The 24,095-nt window shown below is 42.3% G+C and overlaps 1 protein-coding gene and 1 long non-coding RNA gene across 3 annotated transcripts in view; both read right to left on the minus strand.

Moving 5' to 3' along the window:
* The window catches only part of LOC135876881 (centromere protein F-like), a 91,542-nt gene extending 80,643 nt beyond the window's left edge, over window positions 1-10,899 (minus strand). Inside the window, exons 1-2 of one of the 2 annotated variants that reach the window (XM_065402247.1) lie at window positions 10,818-10,899; window positions 5,433-5,568 (exon numbers count right to left, since the gene is read on the minus strand). In XM_065402247.1, the coding sequence (XP_065258319.1) occupies window positions 5,433-5,568; window positions 10,818-10,886 (205 nt within the window). In that variant the 5' untranslated portion in view covers window positions 10,887-10,899. The remainder of the gene's footprint in view (window positions 1-5,432; window positions 5,569-10,817) is intronic. The other variant, XR_010561321.1, reaches the window with a different exon arrangement.
* A 2,366-nt stretch (window positions 10,900-13,265) lies between these two features.
* LOC135875502 (uncharacterized) lies at window positions 13,266-23,751 on the minus strand. The gene is made up of 3 exons (XR_010561278.1): window positions 23,566-23,751; window positions 17,280-17,381; window positions 13,266-13,352 (listed from the first exon to the last, which is right to left on the minus strand). It is a non-coding gene; the product is annotated as an uncharacterized LOC135875502 (long non-coding RNA).
* Window positions 23,752-24,095: the final 344 nt, after the last annotated feature.

Consider the following 24,095-nt stretch of genomic DNA (forward strand, 5'->3'; position numbering starts at 1 on the left):
TTAAAAGTTCAGTGCAACTAAAAAACCCGACAAAAGTTATAATATGCATTTGTATAGTAGATTCACTTAGTAATATACAATTGAATTATAGCAGCTTCTAATTCCAACAGAGAAACATTAAAGTCATGTTTATTGGAAAGCTACATGTGTGTAGATTTCCTTGATAGAGAAATAATAATCTAAATAGAATATTCAAAATAACCCAATGACAAAACCCAGCTGAAAAGCATGTGGTCCAGGCATGTTTGTCCACCCTATGTGCATTGGAATGCCAAAAGAAATGGATGGTGGATATCTGGCAGCCTTATAAAACACACTTCAGGATAACGTAAATATCAAGCACAGTGCTCCATTAGCTGGGCATGGAGTGAGCACTGTAACTCAGTGCCTGCTTGCCACAATACGGGCTCCACACTGTGCTACATGATTGCTTTTTCATGTGTTTATTTCTGAAGCGAGAGCACAGAACTACAGTCCGTCATTCACCACAAATGGAAGTAGAAAAAGACTGCAGGCTAGAAAATGCAGAGGGAATTGATAAGAAAAAATTCACCTGGATGGACAGGTTTAAAAACTAAAAACGCCTATCTAAATTATTAGCAAAAATAGTGCTGTCATAAGAAGAATCACTTAATTAATAATTTAGATGGAAATTCTGCATACATCAGAACTGATATGCTCTCACAAGTTGAGTGTGACATAATGAGGTAGTAGAAGCAGTTTCAAGACAATAGGGGCACGTCTACAGTGGGAAGTTTCACAAGGTATTAATTAATGTGTTCATTAACATGATGTTATAACATGCAGTGTAGACACTGCACTGTTATGTTTAATATCACATCAGTCAGTTATGGTTAACCTTAGGGGCAGAGTGAAAAGACATGTTTAAACACGGTCTAATTTGGAAGTACAGACCCTGGCAAGTAAGGTATTGTTTCCTTTGCACCATAAGTGGAGGCATGGCGATGTCTCTCTCTGGTAGGACTACTGCTGCACTTAGGTTCCCCAAACTTTCAAATTTTCCTTACATTTTAGTTTAACATCTACTTTTAACCGGAAATGATGATCTCAAAGGAGGAAAGCATGAGAAACTAGATAGTTTATTATTATTGAGGTTTTTTTCAAGACACTGGCTTCCAGTGCTGAGAGAGTCATGTGGGTTTGGGATTTCTTTTTTGTGTGGTTGTGTACATGGGGTACTTCCCCCGATTGTTTACAGAAGTGAGGTAGCACGCTAATCACCCTGCTCTGGGCATCGCTCAACTAAGTAGGGGTACTGAGACAAATGCTGATTGTTGGAATAGCTTGCTAGATGGCCCCAGGTGCCTGAAAGGGTGTCTGTCTACACCTTTCCGAAGAGAATTAGTACCACTTGGGGCTTTTTACTCAGTAAAGCGGGAGCCATTTTGAACATGGGAAGGAATTTCTCCTTGATGCCTCTGTAATCCCCTGATGGTGCAGCTACATAAGGAATGGAATTCTTATGTGCCTCTGTTCTGGGCACACACTGTCTAAAGTGCTCTTTAATCCTTCAACGCTGAGCAAGCCTATGGAGAGGGGGAGGAGACTCCAAACTCCTTTCCCTGGTAAAGCCTGGGTCCTTGACCTGATAAACGGACAGGGACAATTCCCACTCCATTGTGACCTCAAATTTGGGCCCCCTTCCCTGGTTGAAAGAGGATCCCAGGTTGAAAAGCAGAGATGAACAATTTACATTACCCTGCCACCTGAGACAGGGCTTCACAGAAGTAACACGTGTCTCTGCACACCCAGATATACTCCAGGGTGGGAGGGGGCAGTGAGTCTGATACAGAGCACTCCAGGAGACCCGCATATAGGAGAAAACCCCAGCAAACACATCCTAAGAGTGGGAAGGCAAGAGAAAAGATTTAAAGCCTGATGTTTATACGACCTGCTCATTAATTATACATATTACTTCCTTACAAAGGGGACAATTCCGTTTGTCTTTTTGGGACCCAGAGCATATGGAGTTTCCAAGTGTTATTCCTGAGCAGACTATGTGGGGTTCTCATCTCCTTGAGAATCCTCATGCTCCTGATCAAGCCTTCTCACAATGGAGTCAGGGCTTCAAATGGGTGTGTTTACGTGCGCATGCAGGGCACTAGTGCGCTGGTCCAACAAAGCCCCATCCCCTCACACAGCAAGGGTTGGTGGCTTGTAGCAGCAAGACGTAGGTTACCCTCTAAGACCCCTAAAAAGCTGCCCACTGAACTACTTGGACTTAGCTTGATCTTGCAGGGCTTTTCTACCACTGCACTAGTGGTCAAAGGGAGTTACTGAGAAGTGCTGGGTTTGCGGATCCAGAGAACTTACTTGAGGAGAGAGAAAGAGGTGCAAGAAGTTGAAATGAAATCAATATTGCATAAAAATGAACAAAAATTAATGATAAAACAAAGTTGTTGGGAGAAACTGAACCGCCAACTTGTTCTGCTGGTGGACACAATTTCTGGTGGCCTGAGGTGAAGGATGGAGCTTAGTCCTGGAGCCTTCAGCAACAACACTGGTCCACCTCCCAGTTCTACAGGTGAGAGGAATCACCTCTTTGTTCCGAATGAGGAGAAAAGCTGGGCCACAGAACAGACAAAACGTGCACATTTTATCATGTTTTCAGGTGTCCCGCTAAAGACCTCCTGTATCTTTGATAGCCAGAAGTTTATAAGATAACAGATTTAATGAGATTTCCATGCTACTAATGGAGAAGTTATAGCAAATGTTATATTAGAATAGAGACTAGATATTAAAAAGGACACAAATAAATATTTTGGCTCTTAAAAGCTTAAGTATAAAATGCCTTATTAAACTATATGAAAAACTTATGTTTGTTTCTAGTAAGTCTACTTTTTCTTCTTCTAAAGCCTTGTTCAGATTCTTAAGGGTTCCATTTTCAAGTTGTAGCTCCTGGACTGAATCCTGGAGCAATTTATTGTCGCTTTTTAAATGCTGAAGCTCGGCTTGTAGTGCTTCCAATTCTAGTTTCTGAGACAAACTCTTATCTATAGTAATAAAAAAAATTAAGTGGTTAATTTGTGAAAGCAAACTATGTCAAATATGCAATATTAGCTTTTATGGGTAACACTATAAAATGGCAATATTGACAATTTTCAATTTTTCACCTAGCAATAAATGTTCTTAGTATTTCAGAATATAATTACGTATGTGTTCTAAAACTGCCTTTATTCCCAAACCATGAAATTGTATAGCTGAGACAATTTTAGCATTGCCAGAATTCAGTTTTGCTGAAAGAACATACTGCTAGTCAAACCGCTCTATGCTTCACAATTGTAACTCTGTTTCTTCAGCCCATCTTCACTGAGGTCTGATGGCTTGTACTCTGAAACTCATGGTTGACAGGTAACAGTATCAATGGCTAGATAAAGAATTTTGGTGCCCTATTTGTCCATTTTCCTATCTTCAAAATCCAGAATATATAAAAATGATCAAGGTGTTTGATGGACTGATGTATGGAGTAAAATTAAGAGACACAGACAATACAAGAGATTTCCCGTATTGCAAAGAGAATTCTATTGAATAACACCAACTTACCATATAAAACAAGACTACGCATTCCCTTCCTACAGGACAAGGAAAATTCAATGTCTCCAAGACCCAGAACTTGGTGAGAAAGAGGGGCACAGAGAGGGGAAGGGAAATGATCGCAATCAACAGTTATTTGAAATATGTCAACACATAGGATGGAGAAGGATTATTTAGGGTGGTGATTCAAAGGGGAGTGTAGCGGGGCGGTTGCCCGCTCTAGCCCTGAAGGGGTTGGAACAACCCTGCAGAGGGCTGTGGCTGGGGAAAGCAGCAAGCCTGGGTTGATTGGGGAGGCAACTACAGCTGGGCCACGCCCCCATCAGGCCACAGCTGGCCCTTATAAAAGGGCTGTGAGCCAAACACTCAGTCAATCTTCCTCTAGCTCTGAAGGGAGAGGGACCTAGCTGCTGGGGATCTAAGGGTACTGGAGTGAAGCAGGGCTAGGGAAAGGCCAGAGGAGCTGGGGAGCTCCAGGCTGGCAACTCCCCAGGCTGCAGGGCCTTGTCCAAGGCCCAGAGAGGTACTGAGTTGTAGGGAAAGGCAGCAGGTCCAAAGTCCCCTGCCAATGATGAGTGGCCATTACAGACTGCAGTCGGCCCCAGTGAAACAGGGCTAGATGGTGACTGGCAGTAGCCACTGAGGCAAGGTGGAGGATAGGGGGTGGGGATTCCCCTGGGTGGGAATCCCCAGATAGTGGGTTACTGCTGGGGGCAGGACCCTGACAGGGGAGGACACCAGGGTCCGGGAGGGACACGGGGGCTAATGTCGAGCAGGATGGTGACCATCAGAGGGTGCTCTGGCTAGAAATGAGCTAAGTCCCTGGATGACCAGAAGGAGGCGCCGCAGGGGTGAGTCCCACACCGTTACAAGGGGGAAAAGGTATAACTAGAGAGGATAATCAGAGACTTCTTAGAGAGGAAGAACCGTCCGGGGGTTAAGGGTGACAGCCTAGGACTCTGGGCACCCACATTCAGTTATGTTTCAATTAGGACAAGTTATTGTTGGTTGCAGTGAAGAGCTACAGCACAAACATCTTCTGACTTATTTTTTTGTTCATAATTAGTCCCTCCAGAAAACTGAGATAATGCTCCCATTTGACACCTTAAGAACCACAGATAAAAGATAGCGAAAGCAAGAAAATGGACTTCGAAGGCATTACATTTTATTAGCTAGCCGAAAGTGCTGCCACTTGCCAAGAATAAGATCAAAACGCAAAGCAGTTATTTGGATGGCCTCGTGGATTGGAGAGTGCAGAAATACTGATTAAAATGGGAGCAGGACTAGGTCCATAAATTTAATTTTGAAATCTCATTAAGTGAGGTTAGACTTCTACAGCGATAAGTGGGAGCAGTCTCCTTCTTTACAGTGGCTATTTAGCAGAATGACCTGTTCTCTTAAACCTCAGTCTTCAAAATGCATTTTCCCAACCAGATAGACAAATGTAGGGAAAAGTCAAATTAGGGCTCGGCGGGTAACATTTCATCACGTTTTAGCTTGATGGAGTCCATATACAAGCTAAAGGATAATAGTTTGAGGTATATTGGTTTGCTTGGGATTTTAAAACACAGGAGCACATTGTAGTATTTAATTTGCTGACCATATAGTTTTGTTTGGGACGTATTTATTCCTCATTTTAAATCGCTTTAAAACCATATAATTTTATGAGTTAGTATATTTGTATAAAGAAGTTCCATCTCAGTTTGGAAAGAGAATTGCGTGTATTAGCTGAAAGTTAATTTAACTATATCACACAGTGGGAACTTTTTATTTCTTGGGGATGCTTCAAATCACCATTTATAATAAAGTTTACAGATCCCCCACACTGAAGTAATACTTTGTAACGGGATTTAAATAGGTAGAAATGTGTCACTCACTTTTCATCTCTTCAGAATTCTTCTGGGTCTCCTTCAGAAGGTGTTGGGTTATTTTTAGTGCTTCTTCCAGCTGATGGATTTTTTCTGATTTTTCATCAGACTGGCGGCACAGGTGGTTTTTTTCCTTCTTCATTTCCTACAACAAAACATTAGTTACAAAACAGTCAATTAAGTCAATAAACTGAGAGTAGTGTGATGTGGCATACTACCCCTCTGAGTCCCATGAAGACTCTGGAAAGTTGGGCCTTGGTTTCTAAGCACTTACATGACTTAGGAACACAAACTGCACTCTTGGCAATCCTCAGAGGGCAGACAATCCTTTTGGGACATCTCCCAGCTGGCACAGATCACAGCAGTACTTAGCTGGCTCAGGATATGGAACCAGGGAGCTGCAACCAGTTCTCTGTTGCCTGCCCATAGCAGATCTTGACACAGGATGGAATCCAGCCCACAAAAACGGAGTCAGTGAAGTTAAGTGACTTGCCCAAAGCCACAGAGGGGAGTCAATTTCACTGCCAGGATCAGAACACAGGAGAAGTTTCCAGTTCCAGCTCCTGTTCTCAGACCACCCATCTCTGTGTGGATGATTCAAATATATGAAGTTGCTCTTGTTAGCAAGATAGCATTAGATGCAAAGTATTATTACTCAGTAATACCTGGGGGTTCGGGATAGAAAATTTTCTAAGCATCTTTTTTCCAAATAAGTTAAGAAAAGTTAAAATACCCCATACAACTATGTCCTACCTGGGAACTTAAAATAAAAGTTATTTCTAAGAAACTAACTCCTTCCACCCAAACTCCTGCATTGCTGGGTAACAGATGGCATGGCACTGGTGGGACTCTCTTGGAAGCAAGCCATCATTTATTCATCTACTTACTACTAGCAGATTGGCACCAGTGCACAGAAGCCAAATTCAAGAAAAGGGAGGGTCTGGATGGAAAACAACTTAAATCCTTGCTGGCACAGCACGTCTGTATTTTCAGCTATTTAAACAAGTCACCCAAAGAACATGAATAAAACCGTTGCTGCTTCTAGTTATTTTCCTTTTGTTTCACAACCTCCTAGTCCAAAATATCCAACTGTTATACCGAAACACACACACACACACACACACACACACACACACACACACACACACACTCTATCATCAATCATTCTAAAATACACAGTTGTCAAGAGACAAATTTTTTAGACAGTGCTGATGTATGACAAATGTCTCAAAGCTGCATGAATTCTGAGCTTCCTGTGTTCAAAATACCAATGAAATTCAAGGGGTTTAAATGGCTGAAAGGCCCGCCCCTCTTGCTGTGACTCAGCACAAGTGGCTCTGATTAAGAAGCATTCAACAAAAATCTGGAACCAACAACCTAACATAGCTGCAAAAAAATCCCATGCTCTGATGCTGGACTTTCACAAAACCATTTACAAGACATGCATTCTCCCACCTTAACGTACATCCCATCCCATCCTTTGCAATTACAATTTGGCCTCAATCACATAGGCCATCATTAACTCTTGCTTGAATAATCAAAATCCAATGTATTTAGACTCAAATGCATCTGCCCTGAAAAATCTGCAACAGTTACAGAACACAGCAGCACACCCCCTCGGTAATACAGGTTCACTTGAGTACATCAGTCCTATGTTTCACTCACTCCGCTGATTCCCCAACAGAACACTCAATCAAATCTCAGTCTTTATTTTCGAAGTTATAAAGACCATGGGCCCAAAATACCATCTTACTCTCTCCGACTTCAGTAGCTGTGTTCCTCAGGAACCGTCAGAGGGGTGAAATTTTGGAACAGCCTTCCGAGGGAAACGGTGGGGGCGAAAGACCTTTCTGGCTTCAAGATCAGGCTTGATAAGTTTATGGAGGGAATGGTTTGAAGGGATAACGTGATTTTAGTCAATTAGGCATTAACGTGCCATCGCGGGTAAAATGAGGGTCCGGCTGTAGAATCTTGCCTGTATCCTCGGGGTACTGCTGATCGCCATATTTGGGGTCGGGAAGGAATTTTCCTCCAGGGTAAATTGGCAGAGGCCCTGGAGGTTTTTCGCCTTCCTCCGCAGCATAGGGCAGGGGTCGCAGGCTGGAAGATTCTGTTGTGGGTGGGTCAGCTTTTGTGGCCTGCATCATGCGGGAGGTCAGACTAGATGACCATATTGGTCCCTTCTGACCTTAAAGTCTATGAGTCTATGAGTCTAACAACTGTCTACACATCAGAAGTAAAACTAGCATATGCAGGAGACAGGGCTTTTTCAGGAGCTGGCCCAATACTATGAAATTCACTCCTGCAAAAACTTAGAATGACAACTAACATCACCATTTTTCATATTTATACTCCCGCCACCCCACCCCCCACACACACCCTTTACCCTCTGGGACAATGGCTTTCAACCTCTTTTCCATTTGCGGACCCTAGAAAATTTCAAATGGAGGCGCAGACCTCTTTGGAAATCTTAGACATAGTCTGTGGATCCCCACAGACCACGGGTTGAAAACCACTGTTCCGTTGTAACGACAACCTTTCGAGGACCCCTTAGACAGTCTGCAAACTCCCAGGGGTCTGTGGACCAGAGGTTGAAAACCACTGCTCTGGGGGATATGGGAGAAATAGAAACCTCAAATAACAGATGCTAGTCACCTTAATTATTCTTAACTCTGGAAAGCATTCCGATACAACAGCAATTGGCACAATATAAGAACTTAAAAAAAAAAACTCTGATCTTGCTTCTATGACTATTCTGACTTCTCTTCCCTTTCATTTTCCTTCTAATTCCAAATTAAAAGGAAAATCTTTTAATCTACAATCAAGGTTTTTTTTAAATCAAAATTTACAGCCAAATCCTTTTAGTGTAAATTGGAATAACTTTATTGATTTCAATGGAGCTATGCTGATATATTCCAGGTCAGGATCTGGCTTCATAGTTAGAATTTTGATGATAATGCTAGTCTATAGTGCTTGAAAAAGTAAAAATGTACAAATCATTTTTGGGATTTTCTCTTGCTTTAAATTGATTGTGTGACCAAAAAAGTACCCATTCCTCCACGAAATCTTGGAATTAGGCAAAACACACTTATACTTAGGAAGCAGCTAATGATTCTAGAATTTCCAAATGAACTCAAACAGATATTTAATATATTTTATTTTTAGGACTAAACAAAGAGTCTTTTGAACCATACGACATAATTAGATTAGACAAATAATTCCATATGAACTGTAACCCTATCTGTAGTATGCTGGTGCAAAATAATTTTTTTAAACCCTGACCATACAACCAATTTTGTGCCTGGGGTCAGTCCACATGAAATCAATTGCAAAAACTACAAGATCAGGGCCTTATTTTGTATCACATCTATAGGTCTTGTGACAGGGTCGGGCCAGAGGGCTACAGGAGAGTGATCCTATTGGGATCCAGGAAGTGGGCGGGCCAAAGCCGGCCAAAGCCCGCCCACTGCTAAAAGATCCCCCCAGCCTTAGCGGGGGATCCACAAGACCTGGAAACCAAGTGATTTTGGGGGACAACTAATGAAATAACAGGGACAGGAGTGCGGTCAAAGGGTCCGAAGGGAACCTGAATGGGACACTGAGCAGAGAACCCCGGACAGCGCCCACTGCTCCTCGAAGGCGTCAAGGGAGTCAGTGGATGCCGCCCAGAGGAACTCTGCCCGGATGCATGAATGGACGGAGGATCAGAAAGAGGCCCCACAGTCACAGGAGACTCCATTGGCCAACCTCCTCTCCCTGGTTTTATAGATGGCCATTTTAGCCAGGGCCAGGAGGAGGTTGACCAGGAGGTCCCATGACTTTGTGGGGCCACGGATAGAGAGTGCATAAATAAGGAGGTGAGGGGAAAAGTGCAGCCAGAAACGCAACAGGATATCTGTGAAGACCCGGAATAGGGGCTGCAGCCTGGCGTACTCCAGGTAAACGTGCGCCAGGGTCTCCCTCACGCCGCAGAAGAGGCAGGTGTCCCGGGACAGGGGTGAACCGCGCCAAGTACATGCCCGTGCTCACGGCCCCATGAAGGAGCTGCCAACTGACATCCCCGGCAGGCCTTGGGAGCAGGGTGGAGTATAGGCTGGCCCACCGGGGCTCCTCGCCCTCTAGAAGTGGCAGGAGGTCCCGCCACTTTGTGTCGGGGTGTGACGCGAGAGTGAGGAAGTGCAGGGTGTGGAGCACGAGCGTGTATAGATGTTTCCTTGGCGCAGTCTGGAAACGAACCGGCTTCAAGTCGTGTAGCCGGCTTACGGTGAAAGGGTGGGGAGGCCGGTTGGGTCCACAGGGCAGGGGCCCGCTACAGGAGAGTGAGAGAAGGCAGATATATTAGCCCCAGATTAAGCAGGTCCCTTTTCCCTGGGTAAGATAACAGGGGCAGTTCCAGAAAAATCAGGAATTTTCTGGAACCAATTAAGGCAGGCAGGCTAATTAGGACACCTGGAGCCAATTAAGAAGCTGCTAGAATCAATTAAGATAGGCAGGCTAATCAGGGCACCTGGTTTAAAAAGGACCTCACTTCAGTCAGTGAAGGGTGCGCAAGGAGCTGAGAGTGAGAGGGCGTGCCGCTGGAAGACTGAGGAGTACAAATGCTATCTGGCATCAGGAGGAAGGTCCTGTAGTGAGGATAAAGAAGGTGTTGGGAGGAGGCTATGGAGAAGTAGCCCAGGGAGTTGTAGCTGTCACACAGGTGTTACATGAAACACTGTAGACAGCTGCGATCCACAGGGCCCTGGGCTGAAACCCAGAGTAGAGGGCAGGCCCAGGTTCCCCCCTTCCCCCTCCCCCCTATTGGATATAAGAGGAGTCAGGGTGACCAGACAGCAAGTGTGAAAAATCGGGACAGGGGGTGGGGAGTAATAGGAGCCTATATAAGAAAAAGACCCAAAAATCGGGACTGTCCCTATAAAATCGGGACATCTGGTCACCCTAAGAGGAGTTGACTTGGACTGTGAGTCCCACCAGAGGGGAAGGTCCCTGGCCTGTCCCCCTGACCCAAGGTGGGTCAGCAGAGACTGCGGGGATTGTTCTCCTTCCTTTTCCCCATGCTGGCCAGTGATGAGGTTAGTTGAATGAACGGCAGGTTTGAGCCACAAAGGTGTCCAAACTGAGGGCTGCCGTGAATCTCTGAGGTGAGCAAATCCGCCAATAAGCGCAGGGCCCACCAAGGCAGAGGAGGAACATTGTCACAGTCTTAAGATGGTCCAAAAAAGGACAGCCAGATTAAGACAGTATCGAAACACAACTTCTGGTGGAAATACACTATTCTCCAACACACAGCTTGCAGAGTTCCCCTGTGAGTCAGTAAGGCCTAAATGGCACCAGTTCTTACTGATTTCCAGTTTAATTTATTAATTATTCCAGTTGCCCCTCTGATTTCTTTACCTCAAAGTTTCTCCTCAGCTCATTTTCCTTTGACTGGCTTGCCAGTAAAGCCCGTGCTGCTCTGCACATCTTCTGTGTCAGCTCATTGGAGTTGTTTTCCAGATGGTGTTTCTCGGCTATTGCCTATGAGGAAAACACATCACATTTTATTTGTAGTCATATTTAATCTATTTGAAAAAATTAAAAATTCCTGATGTCCCTTTAAATGATGAGCTCCAAAGATATGTTATAAAACAAAGCAAAAAGAATAAGCTATGTTCTGCTTCCTCTTACAGAAAGAGAACTTTGGAGTAACTGTTGACTTCTGCGTTGTATAACTAAGAGCAGAATTTGGCCCTAATCCTTGAAACTCAGCATGATGGCTTTAAAAAAGGACAATTAAAAATAGCCCAGATATCTGAAAAATCCATCCTCCTTTCACTGTCCAGTCCCGGGTTCTAGATTCTGTATCATACCAAAAACAGTACATGTTAAGGTAACACAAATCTTTAACTCAAGACTGGGCAAGGTTATGAAAAATATTTTCAGGCACATTTTCAAGTATATAGTTGTAATGTATAAATATATTCATAATTTAAGCAATATTTATAGTACAGTCTGTTAATCATTGGGAATCCTAACCAGAGCTTTCTTTTAAGTTCAATCATAAGGGCAGCAGATTTAACACTTGCTCTCAATTTTTTTTAACGTAACATATTTTGTCAAAGCAAGCACCTATTAGGTTTAGAAGATGCTTCCCCATTCCCACTCAGTCCTCAACTGCTCATTTGAGAGGTAACATTTAGCTGTTGGACTGATGATCAGCTATCACCAAATATGCCATTGAACAGCCAACAAACAGAAAGGATCAATACCAAACTAGACTCAATTCTGTACAATCCAAATATCAAGAGATTGACAAATTACTCTACCTTTTCCACTTACTATATATTCAAGGAATAGGTTACATGTTCTTAAAAACCAGTATTGGTACACCTTAATTCCCCGTATTTATGGACCAACAAAGACATTCAGCTTGCACCTCTGTCTCCAGAACTACATTCTTCGGGGGTAAGGGAAATTAGTGTAGTGCTATGCTCAATCTTAAATATATCACCTGACTTTATATCACTATCTAAACCAGGAAGTTAACAAGACCATAACTGTAACACCACCAAATTCTAACTGGTTTTCAACCTTTTTAATCTGTTTTATATCTGTCATAAGAGCTCTATAGTACTCCAAATTAAAAAGGAAGTAAATTTATTACCAACATCAAGAGAGAAAAAAATGAGAATGAAATAATTTAGTTCCATTCTAGAAAGGAGTACGCTTTTCTGGATAAAAACCTTTAGACGTCCAAGTTTCAGTATGAATCGAGTGTTTCAAGAGTAAACATGGAAAGAAGAGTATGTGTAGTGGTTAGTATTTTCTCCTCTGTAGAAAATGTTTGATTAATGTGCTCACACAGCTAGGATGACACATAGCTATGCCGGACAGCTATCGTGGACAAATTTAGAACCTCTGTATTAAGTCAGTGTAGACCATGTGTATCAAAAATAAAAAAGCAGTTTTCTATTAGAGAGTGTGGGTAGAAAAGAATCAGTGCTCAAATCCGAACAAGGCTAAAGGGAACGGTTCCAGGGCATTATCCCCAAACTGCCTTTGGGCCCATCTGCTACCTCAGTTTACCTTCAATCTTGCATCAAACCAGCTATCATATGTGGCGATTTTACAGTAGTGCTCTCTTCCAGTTTGGTTTATTATCATAACACAACACTCAAACATACCCTTACCAGCCTCAATTATTCCTTTCCATTTCTAAGGCCTCAAGTTTTTCCAGGTCTTTATCAGAACATGCCCATCCCTGCAGTCCAGCCCCTCTCCTAGCTGGGATTTCTGCATCCTGCAGGTCCATCAATGGAGGCTTATCCCTGCACAGTTTCCAGTTCCTTGTAAATCTCTTCCCCCAAAAGTCTTCTGCCTTAGAGTTCTGGAAAATTGTCACCTGTCCTCTTCACAGGCTCTCTGCCTGGGAACTAAGGAGAGAGAGAGTGTCTCTCTGAACTTTTGGGGAGTGGGGGGGAGGGGTCTCTCTCTTGAATGACTACAGGCTGCCATGCATCTAAACCAGCAGGCCTGGTTTAGATGCATGCTTCTGTCACATGACCCTTGTATTCATTCCCATCATACAGGGAGATGGGCTAAACCTGAGAAAAAGTGCAGCTGTGCCCCAGTCTTTTAATGGACCAGCTCACCCTGTGACAGGAACATATCGCAGCTTGCTCTGACCTGGGATGTATTTAGTTGCACTTAAATATTAGTCATGTCTAGAGCTTTAAACACAAAAAAGAGGACAGTTAAAATTTTACATAAAAGAAAAACTCAGCATCACCACTTCCATTTGAATAGTTCAGATATTAAAAATCCTACGTTGTCAAATTCTGCCCGTAGACCACGGTACTCATGCTTGGCTTGCTGCAAGTCCTGGTTCAGTATGATCTCCTTGGCCTGCTGAGCCACTGTCTCTAAGGCACGGAGCTGACGTAATACTTCCTAGAAATGTAGAAGATGGGGGAGGGGGAGGGAGGAGGGGAGAGAAACACACTCCTGTTACATGTTTCTAGTCAAGTTACTATAACTATTAACACTGGAAAACATGGGGGAGGGACTGTAAATAGTCTCTGTAAATAGTTACTAATTACACTAAAGCCCTCTCTTACAGAAGCAAAAAGAGTTTAAAAACCATTTTTAAGTAAAGCATAAATTCTGTTATGGCCACTAATGGCCATGACTCAGTTTGGCCAATCAGAGTAGCCTACTGAATCTGTTACACCAATACAGGTGGATCAAAAAAATACTAGCAAATAATGGAATGAAGCTTATATATCAATTCAAAAGTAGATCTCCATAACAACATTGAGCATTACAACTAAGCAACCAGACTAATCCCCAATAATCATGATCCTTTGGGGGAAAAAATTCCCTTCTTTGCTATGATTACATGTTTAACTTACTGCTGTAAAAATGTTTTTTGTGAGGAAACTGCCTTAGTTTTTTTCATTTTGACTTACCATAAGACTGAGTAGCAACAGAAGCTTGGTAGAGGGGCATTCACTCCTCCCGCCTCAGTTCTGGGGGAGCAGAACTTCACTAATGCACACCTCCTAAGATCCTTAGGAATCTAGCCCATCTCCTGCAATCTTTAGGAGATGCAAAGTAGATATCCATCCAGGTATAATTAGTTTTTGAGGCTTCTTCCCAGCCCCACGGTCCTTATGGTTGGGGCTCTACATGAATTTGAGAGGGGATTTATGTGGGGGAATAGGGCTATGAGGGGCACAGGACTTTTCGTAGAGGGTGTTGAGGTTGGTAAGGAAAAGAGAGAGCTAAGTGGGGGAGCAGAAAGTGGAGGAAGATAGGGAAGGGAAAGCACTAGTGGCGTCTCCTGGCAACAAACCTCTCTGCCAAACTTCTCTTGGCAGCAGTTGCAGGACTCCCCTCTAACAAATCACAGCAGGTTTGTCAGATGGAGAAGGTAGTGAAGTGCTAGTGCTTCCCCTCTGCTTTCTCCTAAGCACCCTCCTATCCTCCAGCAAGACACCTGCTCCATCCCATGTCCTCAAGTACCCCCACAGCCTGTTCCCACTCTCATTGCCAGCCAGAGACCCATCCTATGAAGTCCCCAACCCTTTTGGATCCCAGTGATCCATTTCCCCAAATCTTTATGTCTCCCCCACTTACCCCCAGCCTCTCTGCCCTCATACCCTTTCCAAAGGCCCACTCCTACCCTGGGCTGGCCTGCCAGGAGCAGAAGAATGCAGGTGGGGAGGGTCACACTCAGGAATAAGTGGGCCAATTACTAGCAAAATGTTCACACTTTTTTTCTGATTTTTTTTTATCATCTAACAATAATTTGGGGGGGAACAAATTGGTAGCCTGCCTGCCCAGCCTACCTTGAAGGAATACGGATTCACTTCCTCTTACCAAGTTATAACCACCAGACTACTATTATCAACAGGTAGGGAACATGGCTTTAGTCAATTTAATTCGTGGTAGGCCAATAAATTGTTTCACTAACAAATGCAGATCCATCCAGCTGCCAAACTAAAAGAAAAGAAAAAATCCAAATAAAAGTAGCAAGGGAGAGTGTGACAAAGGAGAAAAAAATGAAAGCGGGAAGGTCAGAGTGGAGATACTGAAAATATTTTCCCACTAACTTACCCTCAATTTGAATACGAGCTACTAAAATTTGCCCCTTAGTAGCAAAATCAGAATATCATGTTACAAACAAGTTATTTTCCTTACACTAACTGGTTTCTTTTGAGATGTTTTGGCTACATGGATCCTGCTCTAGGTGTGCATGTGCCCCATGTGCATGAGATTGAGTTCTTTTGGGTTGACAGTGCACAGTGTAGCATCAGCAGGTATCTTAATATGCACGCACACACACATGCACCCCCCTCACACACACATAACACCTGCGGGCAAAGCAGGCCCAGCCACTTCTCAGTTTCTTTGCCAATACAGAATCCCAAAACTAATGGATTTCACAATAGTAGAGGAAGAGGACTGGTCATGGGGTCCATGTGGGCAGAACAGCCAGAAGAACCATAATTACTGTAAGGTAAGTAATTGGAGTTTTGTCTCCCAGTATCTGTTAACATGGATCTCACTTTAGGTGACTAGCAGTTATCTCCCTATGGAGGGGGATGTCAAGAGTCTAATTTACATAAAGACTGCAGGACTGCCCTAACAAACTGGGCATCAGATCTAGTAGTTGCAACTAGGGAGTAGTGCTGAATAAAAGTATGCAATGAGCTCCAACTGGCTCCCTAGCAAATTTCTGACATAGGAACCTTCCTCAAGCATGCCCATGTCACTTGGGGCCTAGTATAGTTTGCTTTAATATGAGAAGGTGGATCTAATTTATTTAGTTCACAGAAGATCTTTATGCAGTCAAATATCCATTTCAAAAGTCTCTGGGTTGAAATAATGAGCCCTCTAGACCTATCCCAAATATTACAAAAAAAGTTCTAGGCCAGTTATGGAAAGGCTTTGTTCTATGGAGGTGGTAGAAAAGTGCCCTAAAGACACCACTCATATGAAGTTTTGCCTCTCCAGGAGTCAAATGAGGTTTGGGGGGGAACACTGAGGGTGTATGCACTGATGCAAACAAAAGCCTGAGACCACTCTGAATAAGAACCTAGGGCAAGATCAAAGAACAGTCATCTTGTCTTTGTGAAATATAGTAAAAGAGGTCCTGCCATTAACGCCTAAATCTAGCTTATCCTTTGAGCGGAGATAACAGCCACCAAAAATCCTGTCTTGATAGAGAGGTGATAAAGGCTCTAACAAGGACAGGGGGGAGATCATTAGGTCCAGGAATACAATACTTTGGTCCCAGGAAGGTCCCTCACTTGGGGAAGTGTAGTTGCTGTAGCCAACTACACTTGAGCACCACAATCTCCAGCCCCAAGTTGGAGGCCACTCTTTCAAGCAGCTCCTGGTGGGCACGGAAATCGTCGGGTAGCAAAAGGTTGGCAGGTCCAGCCACCGCCTCGTCAGGGAACGAGGCAGCCATGAGTGTTGCAGCTGGTTCATCCTCGGCATAGCCAAGGCCTGGCCCTCAGAAACTACCAAGGGTGCCTGGAGAGAATATGAGCACGGCATGGGAGGGAACCCCCAAAGGGTCCAATACAACACTGGGGTGGCCATTGGGTGGATGGCCAGGGACCCGATGGTGGGCCTGCTGAGGGCTCTGGCCCATAAGACCAGTGCTGATGATGCCGAGGTGCTCGATGCAGAGTTGGAGCGGCATGGTTCCAACGCAGGGCACAGGGCAGCCTCCATCAACATGGCTTTTAATCAGATATCCCTGTCTTTAAGAGTGCGAGGTCTGAAGTTTTTGCAGATCCTACACTTCTCTTTAATATGCGCCTCTCTGAGGCACTTAAGGCAGCTCGTGTTCAGGTCACTAATAGACATAGGTTTGCTGCACACAGCCCATGGCTTAAACCCCAGGGACCGGGGCATACCCCGTCCTTGAGGCTATGTCCCTAATGGGACTCCGCTCCTAAATACTAACTACTAACACTACAGTAACGATATACAAGAAAAACTCAGAGTCCAAAGTTAGAGAAACCACTATCGGACTTGTGAAAACAAGAAGCGTTCCAACAACCGTCACTGGTGGAAAGAAGGAACTGAGAGGGCATGGGGCCAGCAGGGCCCAATGTACCAGCGCATAAGCACAGGGCTCCAGAGGTTGCCAAAGCCGGCCCTAGGGGGTGCGCACACATCAAATATGGAATCGACATGAGCAAGCACTCAAAGAAGAAGAATCCAATCTTGCGTGCCTGAGGCACATATGCACCTAGAGTGGGATCTACATGGACAAATACTCAATGAACAACTTGTTCACTCTGGTAACAGCAGTCTGGAGGCAACTTTAAACTTGTGAAAAAATGGGTCTTGTCTTACCTTTTCCCGTTCTTTTCTTTTCTCTTCTAAGGAGCGACGATTAATTTCAACTTCGCTTTGCCATTTCAGTAATCTTTTCATGTTTTCCTCCATCATTTCAGTCTATAAAAAGTTTAATCATAAATCACAGTGATGCAAGGGGAATATTTATTATTTGTACTACAATAGCAATCCCGCCCCCGCAATCAGGATTGAAACCCCACTTTAGTAGGCACTGTTAAAAAAGAAAAAAAAAAAAACCACATACATACAAGGAAGTCATGGTCTCTGCCCCCAAACTGCTTACAGTCTTCCATGACCTAGTGAACACCCACACAGGTATCCCATCCCAAACTGATAACAGATTACACTTGGCTATAGTACAAGTGTGTGCTAAGTTTCAATAAATGAGCAGCAAAAACTAGAAGTGTTTAGGCACAGGAGATAAATTCAATGCAACTTTCAATTTACAGTGAATCAGCACATTGATTCAACTGAAAAAAATTAGTGAACTATTTTGAACAGCAAGAACAGAACAATTTTCATTGTTTAAAGTAGGTTAGACTGAAATTTTAAACTGAAAATCAATATGCTAAGAATGTCCTTTTTAGAGGAAATTCTCCTATTAGAAGTGTTTCAGTTTATCTGTCATTTTATTAAAATAATATATTGCTTGTAATTTTGGTGGTTTATAAAGAACTAGAGTACACTGAAACCCCATTTAATAAATTCCCAGTGTAATTTCTATTGTGAAAACAATCTGCTGATAAAAGTCTGAAAGTTGCCCAAAGCACACTACTATACATTTTCTCAGAACACAATACTACCGTTGCTCCTTTGCCTCTTACAGTTTCATTGTATTCACAGCATGTTAGGGAGACTTACAACCAATTTACCAGAAAGCTGTCCTAGCAGAATAACTGTTTTTCTCTCTACAGAACACATTTTTATTTTCTGAAATCTTTTCTTTAAGACAAGTAACTATTTTTAAAGGTAATAAAAAAGTGAACTGCTGATAAGATTTAAATCATCTTCATGGTTGGATGCTTTTAAAGCAAAAGATGAACAATTTACTTGAATATAATTTTAAAAGGATGTGAAAAATGCTACTGGCATATGTGGAGATATATTTCATTTTAATTTATGCTTTATTGAAGTGAGGAACTATGCAGAAGAAAAAATGCTGCTTTTGCTTTATTTCTTAGTAGTTTAACACAGTACAGTACTGTATTTGCCTTGTGGGGGGGGGAGGGAAAGGGGGTGTCTCTGCTGCTGCCTAATTGTGTTCTTCTGGTTCCAAATGAGATTTGTGTGGTTGACTGATCAGTTTGTAACTCTGGTGTTCGTAACTCTGAAGTTCTACTGTACATTATGGAGCCACCATGAGCAAGCACATACATAGTTAAGCTTTGTTGGAGAACTGTGTAATGAATTGTGTTAGTCAAATATGTACTAAGTAATGTTAGAGAAATTATTATATATAATACTATAAGAAAATAGGAAGGAATTTTTGCTTTTTGTATGTATTTCTGCTGCTTTAGATCATCAGATTTTGCTGAAACAGTCTGTAAATCAGAAAACTGGTTTGTGTGTTTCATATATAAAGTTTTTGACCAAGCAGATAGCAGGATAGAGAAGAGAGCTGTTAGCTTTCAGTAAGTCAGGTACAATCCCTCATCCTCCACCCGTCCATTCGACCAGCTAACAAGTAAAAACTCAAGACCACAAAAACAGATGAGTAAAAAGAACAAAAATTGCTGTAATGTAAGTACAACTGCATGGAGCCAGTGAGCGTGACAGCAAGGAATAGATGCATTGGGAACTACACAGATATAAGTAAGTTTTAGCAGAATAAGCAAAAAATGTATTAATTTGGGTTAGTTATTGTGATTTATGCAGGAGAATCTTTTAATTAGGGGGTTAGAGTGGAATATATACGGATAAAGACACAGATGAGGTAGCTTGCTATACTGAGTCTGCGCAAAGTTACAGAACAGAGGATTAAAAAAATAGATGATTGACATAATAGTGGAGAAGATACAGAGGAAAAATAGCCAAGCATAGCAGAGATTTGAAAAGAGTCACCCTGTCCCCAAGAAAGATAACTTGAGCATTTCCTTTTCTTGCCTTATCTTTTTTTGAATGTTTATGTAATTCATAGGTGATAGTAGCATTTTCTGAAAACATATATAATAAAGGCTAAAATAAATTGTTTCAGCCTAAATTGAAGTGGATTTGGTTCTCACCCAACAGGTTGACATTGGCATTTAAAGTGGAACTAAAAATCCCTGTTTCACAGTATAATAAATGTATCTACTTTCCAAGTTTAGCAGAGTTACACTTTAGACGACATTAAGTTTCTGCATCAAATAGTTTCTTACTTTGCCAAAGAAAACAATTTAAAAAAAAATCACAATATTAATAAAATTCACCACTTGTTCTCTCACCTTTTTCTGGGTTTTGAATATTCCGGTGGCAACCCACCCCAGACTCTTCATATATTCCATATTTAATAATATAATTTGTAATTCAGTCAGATTTCCAACTCATTTAAAGAAGCTAGACTGTAATAAGAAAAGCTCTTAACAGTCACACCTAGAGGTTATGGTGACAGAGTTATGCCAGTAACTCAGGTGATTTATAAGTAGCATCATTGTGACATCCGAAGTAGCAACCAATCAATCTTTCCTCTGCAATTTGCTCAGTAACTCAGGTGATTCATAAGTAGCATCATTGTGACATCAGAAGTAGCAACCAATCAATCTTTCCTCTGCAATTTGCTATCAGTCACTGAAGTGGAGAGGGCCTATTCACAGGTCAAAAGTTCTCATTGTTAAATTACTTGAACATCTGTATACAAACATGGTAATAACACTGGATTGGCTCAATGTCCCTGGCCTCAACCTACTCCCAGCCAAGACCTTCTCTCAATGGGGTCCTCACAGAGGTAGCAAAGAACAGCCATTACCGTACCTCTCCAGAGGGAAATTCTTAACCCCCATTCATATGATGGTATAATCTTCAGCATCCTGTATATAGGATGTAGGAAGCAGCAGAATTTTCTAACATTCTTAAGTAGGCAGCAGAATCTGCATGCATATATAAAAACCCTGACAGCAAAGGGTAGGTGACAACCATCACATCTACAGAAGACACATGTGGTGGTCCCTTTCCCCATGGCAACATAACTTCTTTAATCTAAGTGTGTATGGAGGGGCACAAAGGGGATGGGAAAAGAGTTAAGCGAAAGATAAATATGAAGAATCATGGAATCCATGACTTGCATGAGCTACAATGTTCTACCAAATGCACAGGAAAATTGTGGAGCTGCAGCAATTGGCAGAGGCCAAAACATTCAGCTGAACTTCCCCATGTTCTCAGGAATTCCTGTAGCCCCTCAGAGTTTCTCCACTAATGTCAACTCAGAGTGCCTGCAAAGTTCAGAAGCTCCACCAGAACCTGCAGTGCTCCTGGTAACAACAGAACCTGAGGAATACAGACTGGTTAACCCCTATCGTACTTCTAAGCACTACAATGTTTCCTGTTACTTAGCTCCCCCGTTGTTCTCTGCATAACACCGGGGGCTCTCTGCCAGCTTTCTTTCTTTGCATGGAAAAGATTTCAAAATGTCTAAAAAAAATAATGAAGAAAATCCCCAGGCAGAAACCAAACCAAACAAATCATTAAAATCTGTGAGTAAAGTTGACAGTACATGTAAGTGTTTTTTTACATTCATAATAATGCTGCAGTTATTAAAAACAAACAAAATCAAGCATTAGAAACCAAGGTAATTCAGAGTTAAGATCAAAATAAAAGACAGCCTAACATTTGAAAGTAGGCAAGTCCCTCTGCCCCTAAAGCAGGGGTGGGCAAATTTTTTGGGCCACATCGGGGTGCAAAACTGTATGGAGGGCCGGGTAGGAAAGACTGTGCCTCCCCAAACAGCCTAGCTGCTTTACATATTTCCACAACAGAAATATATCAGCCATGATGCCTAAGCTCTGGTAGAATAAATGCTGAATGAAGCAGGAGAATCCATATTAACCACTTATTAAACAGGCCCTCACACAGTCATATATGCACCTAACTGGATGAAGATCTAAAAGATTTCAGCCTTTGCAAATTAACATGTCAAAGTACGTCTGACATTCAACATAGAGAGCATAGCAGCAGCCTTAGAAGCGGGTGGTTCAGAGAAAAATATAGGCAGATGAATCTGCTAGTTCAGATGTAAGTCTGTGACAACTGTCAGTAGGAACACAGGATGTGTCCTAAAGACGCTTTGTCCGGACATAAGATAGCATAAGTTGGGCTTTGAGCAGGGAGTTGGACTAGATGACCACCTGAGGTCCCTTCCAACCCTGATATTCTATGATGATATGACCCAGGGCCTGAAGCTAGTCTCATTGCTTTACCCATTAAGTACATCTGGAGCAGGGCTTCTCTAGATTTGCAGGTCCTGCAAGTGAAGGACTTGCAAATAGCACATTTTCCAGGGATATTCCCCCAGACAAAATAAATATTTTAAATGCCAAACATTAAAGGGTATAGTGCCCTTGTTTGATGGGCAGTATGTAAATCCAGGGGACTTAGAAGAAGCCATCCTGGCACCAGAAAGAAATAGCTATTCTGGTTAAAAAACCAAAATGCCAATGGGCAACAACTAACCAGCCCTATCTATACTATGCACAAATTTGAAAAGAGCCACTTATTTTGTTAGCACTGCTCACTGCCCATGTTCTTCTCGAAGCCAGGAGGCATGAGAAGAACTGAGTGGCGGCTGGCCTGCTCCACCCTTTTATGCCCTTGGTGCAGGACATGAGGCCGCTCAAGGTGCATGAGACTCTGAACATGGGTGAGTGGGGTACATTGCACACCGTCAGCAAACTGTGCATATGGATAACCACTCGAAGGGGAAAAAGTTACAAAGGGATAGCAGTGGTCTGTTCACTAAACCGATAATACACTGGCTTTTACAAATTGTCCTAGAGCCAGTACAAAAAGCCCTTGATCAAAACACCAGTTCAGTATGGAGACCTAATCTTGCAAACTCTTATGTGAAGGACTTGAAAACAACACATTTTCCAGGAAGAAAGATTAGAGGCTAGAGTCACTGATGAGGCAGAGTTGAGGTTGTTTGAGAGCCTTAATGATACATTTCCAAATTTTTAAATGTTGCGATTTACGTTTAACTTAAAAATACAGGAAATTCAAAGTTAATACTTGTTAGTTTTAATTACTACAAATTTATTGTAAGGCACTCTCATTCTTAACTCGAGTTTACCCAAGTATTTAGCCTGCGATAGTTTAGAATCCAAGTAACTTTCCCCTGAATTTATGGTAGTTTAGGCTGAAAATGTTAAACTATATGACAGTGTCCCTTTAAGGTCACAATTGGCCACCAGGTGTCATTCTTGCTCTATGTAATATTATTGGTAGGGACTACGGTCCATTTTGGTCAATTTTACCGTCATAGGATTTTTAAAACCATAAATTTCATGATTTCAGCTATTTAAATCTGAAATGTCATGGTGTTGCAATTGTAGGGGTCCTGATCCAAAAAGCTGTTGTGTGTGTGTGTGGGGGGGGGGTCACAATATTATTGTGGGAGGGGGCGTTTGCGGTGCTGCTACCCTTACCACTGTGCTGCTGCTGGTGGTGGCGCCGCCTTCAAGCTGGGAGGCCGGAGAGTGGTAGCTGCTCGCTGGGAGCCCAGCTCTGAAAGCAGAGCTACTGTCAGCAGCAGCACAGAAGTAAGGATGGCATGGTATGGTATTGTCACCCTTACTTCTGCGCTGTTGCAGGTGGGGCACTGCCTTCAGAACTGGGTGCCTGGCCAACAGGCACTGCTTTCTGGCTGCCCAGCTCTGAAGGTAGCACAGAAGTAAGGACCCTCAATTTGAGAAACACTGGTCTCCCCCATGAATCTGTATAGAATAGGGTAAAAGTACACAAATGACCAGATTTCATGGTCCGTGATGCGTTTTTCATGGCTGTGAATTTGGTAGGGCCCTACTGGAGAAGATGTTCCAGATCTTCAGTGAATCATGCCCAAAGGCATGAGTCTGCAAGATGCTAAGTACCTGCTAAGAAGTGCTTGGACCCTTGCAGAAAATGGCAAGCTAATTAAGAACTTAAGGTTGTCCAACATAATGCATACTTTCAATTCATTATCCTCAGGATGTTCTAAGAAACATTATTCAAGTATCTTGAATCTTGTAAATATGACTGACTGTTTGACACACACTACTGCTAACAATAATTATAAAAGCAGCCAGAAGAGGCCTGGTGCAACATGGTACAGTACCTGGGCAGTACCTTGATCATGTTGTGCTGTCATTCTATTCAATTCATCTCTAATTTTGTGCAAAACAGAATCTTTTTTCTGTGCATTCCAATTTTGTTTTCTCCAGCTGGAGTTGAATTTCTTGAAGTTTGTTCATATGGAATTTCTTTTCTTTTTCTTGATCTTGTAGCAGATGTTCCAGTTCTTGAACTCTAAAGCTTAAGTCTTAATTTAAAAGAAAAAGGATTAATATGATGCCTTCTACTTAAAAAGGTATTTACTGTATTAGTACTTTAAAGCAGCCTACACATTCTAATTAGACATATTCTATGCACTTGATAAGATGCAAATAAAAAAATAACTACTTAATAACTGCTTATCAGGTTAAATATGTAGCAATATAAAAAATTTTAAACATCTATTATCAAATTAGGAAAATTGAAAGGCCTTTAAAAGTCTAGTTGGCACAATTTAGGTTTATTTTTTGAGCTTGGATAGTGACTGTAGATCAGTTTCACTTTGTTTTTTACTAGCTTCATTTTCTGATTCTT

Source organism: Emys orbicularis, chromosome 3 (genome assembly GCF_028017835.1).
Source record: "Emys orbicularis isolate rEmyOrb1 chromosome 3, rEmyOrb1.hap1, whole genome shotgun sequence".
NCBI classification, from domain to species: Eukaryota; Metazoa; Chordata; order Testudines; family Emydidae; genus Emys; species Emys orbicularis.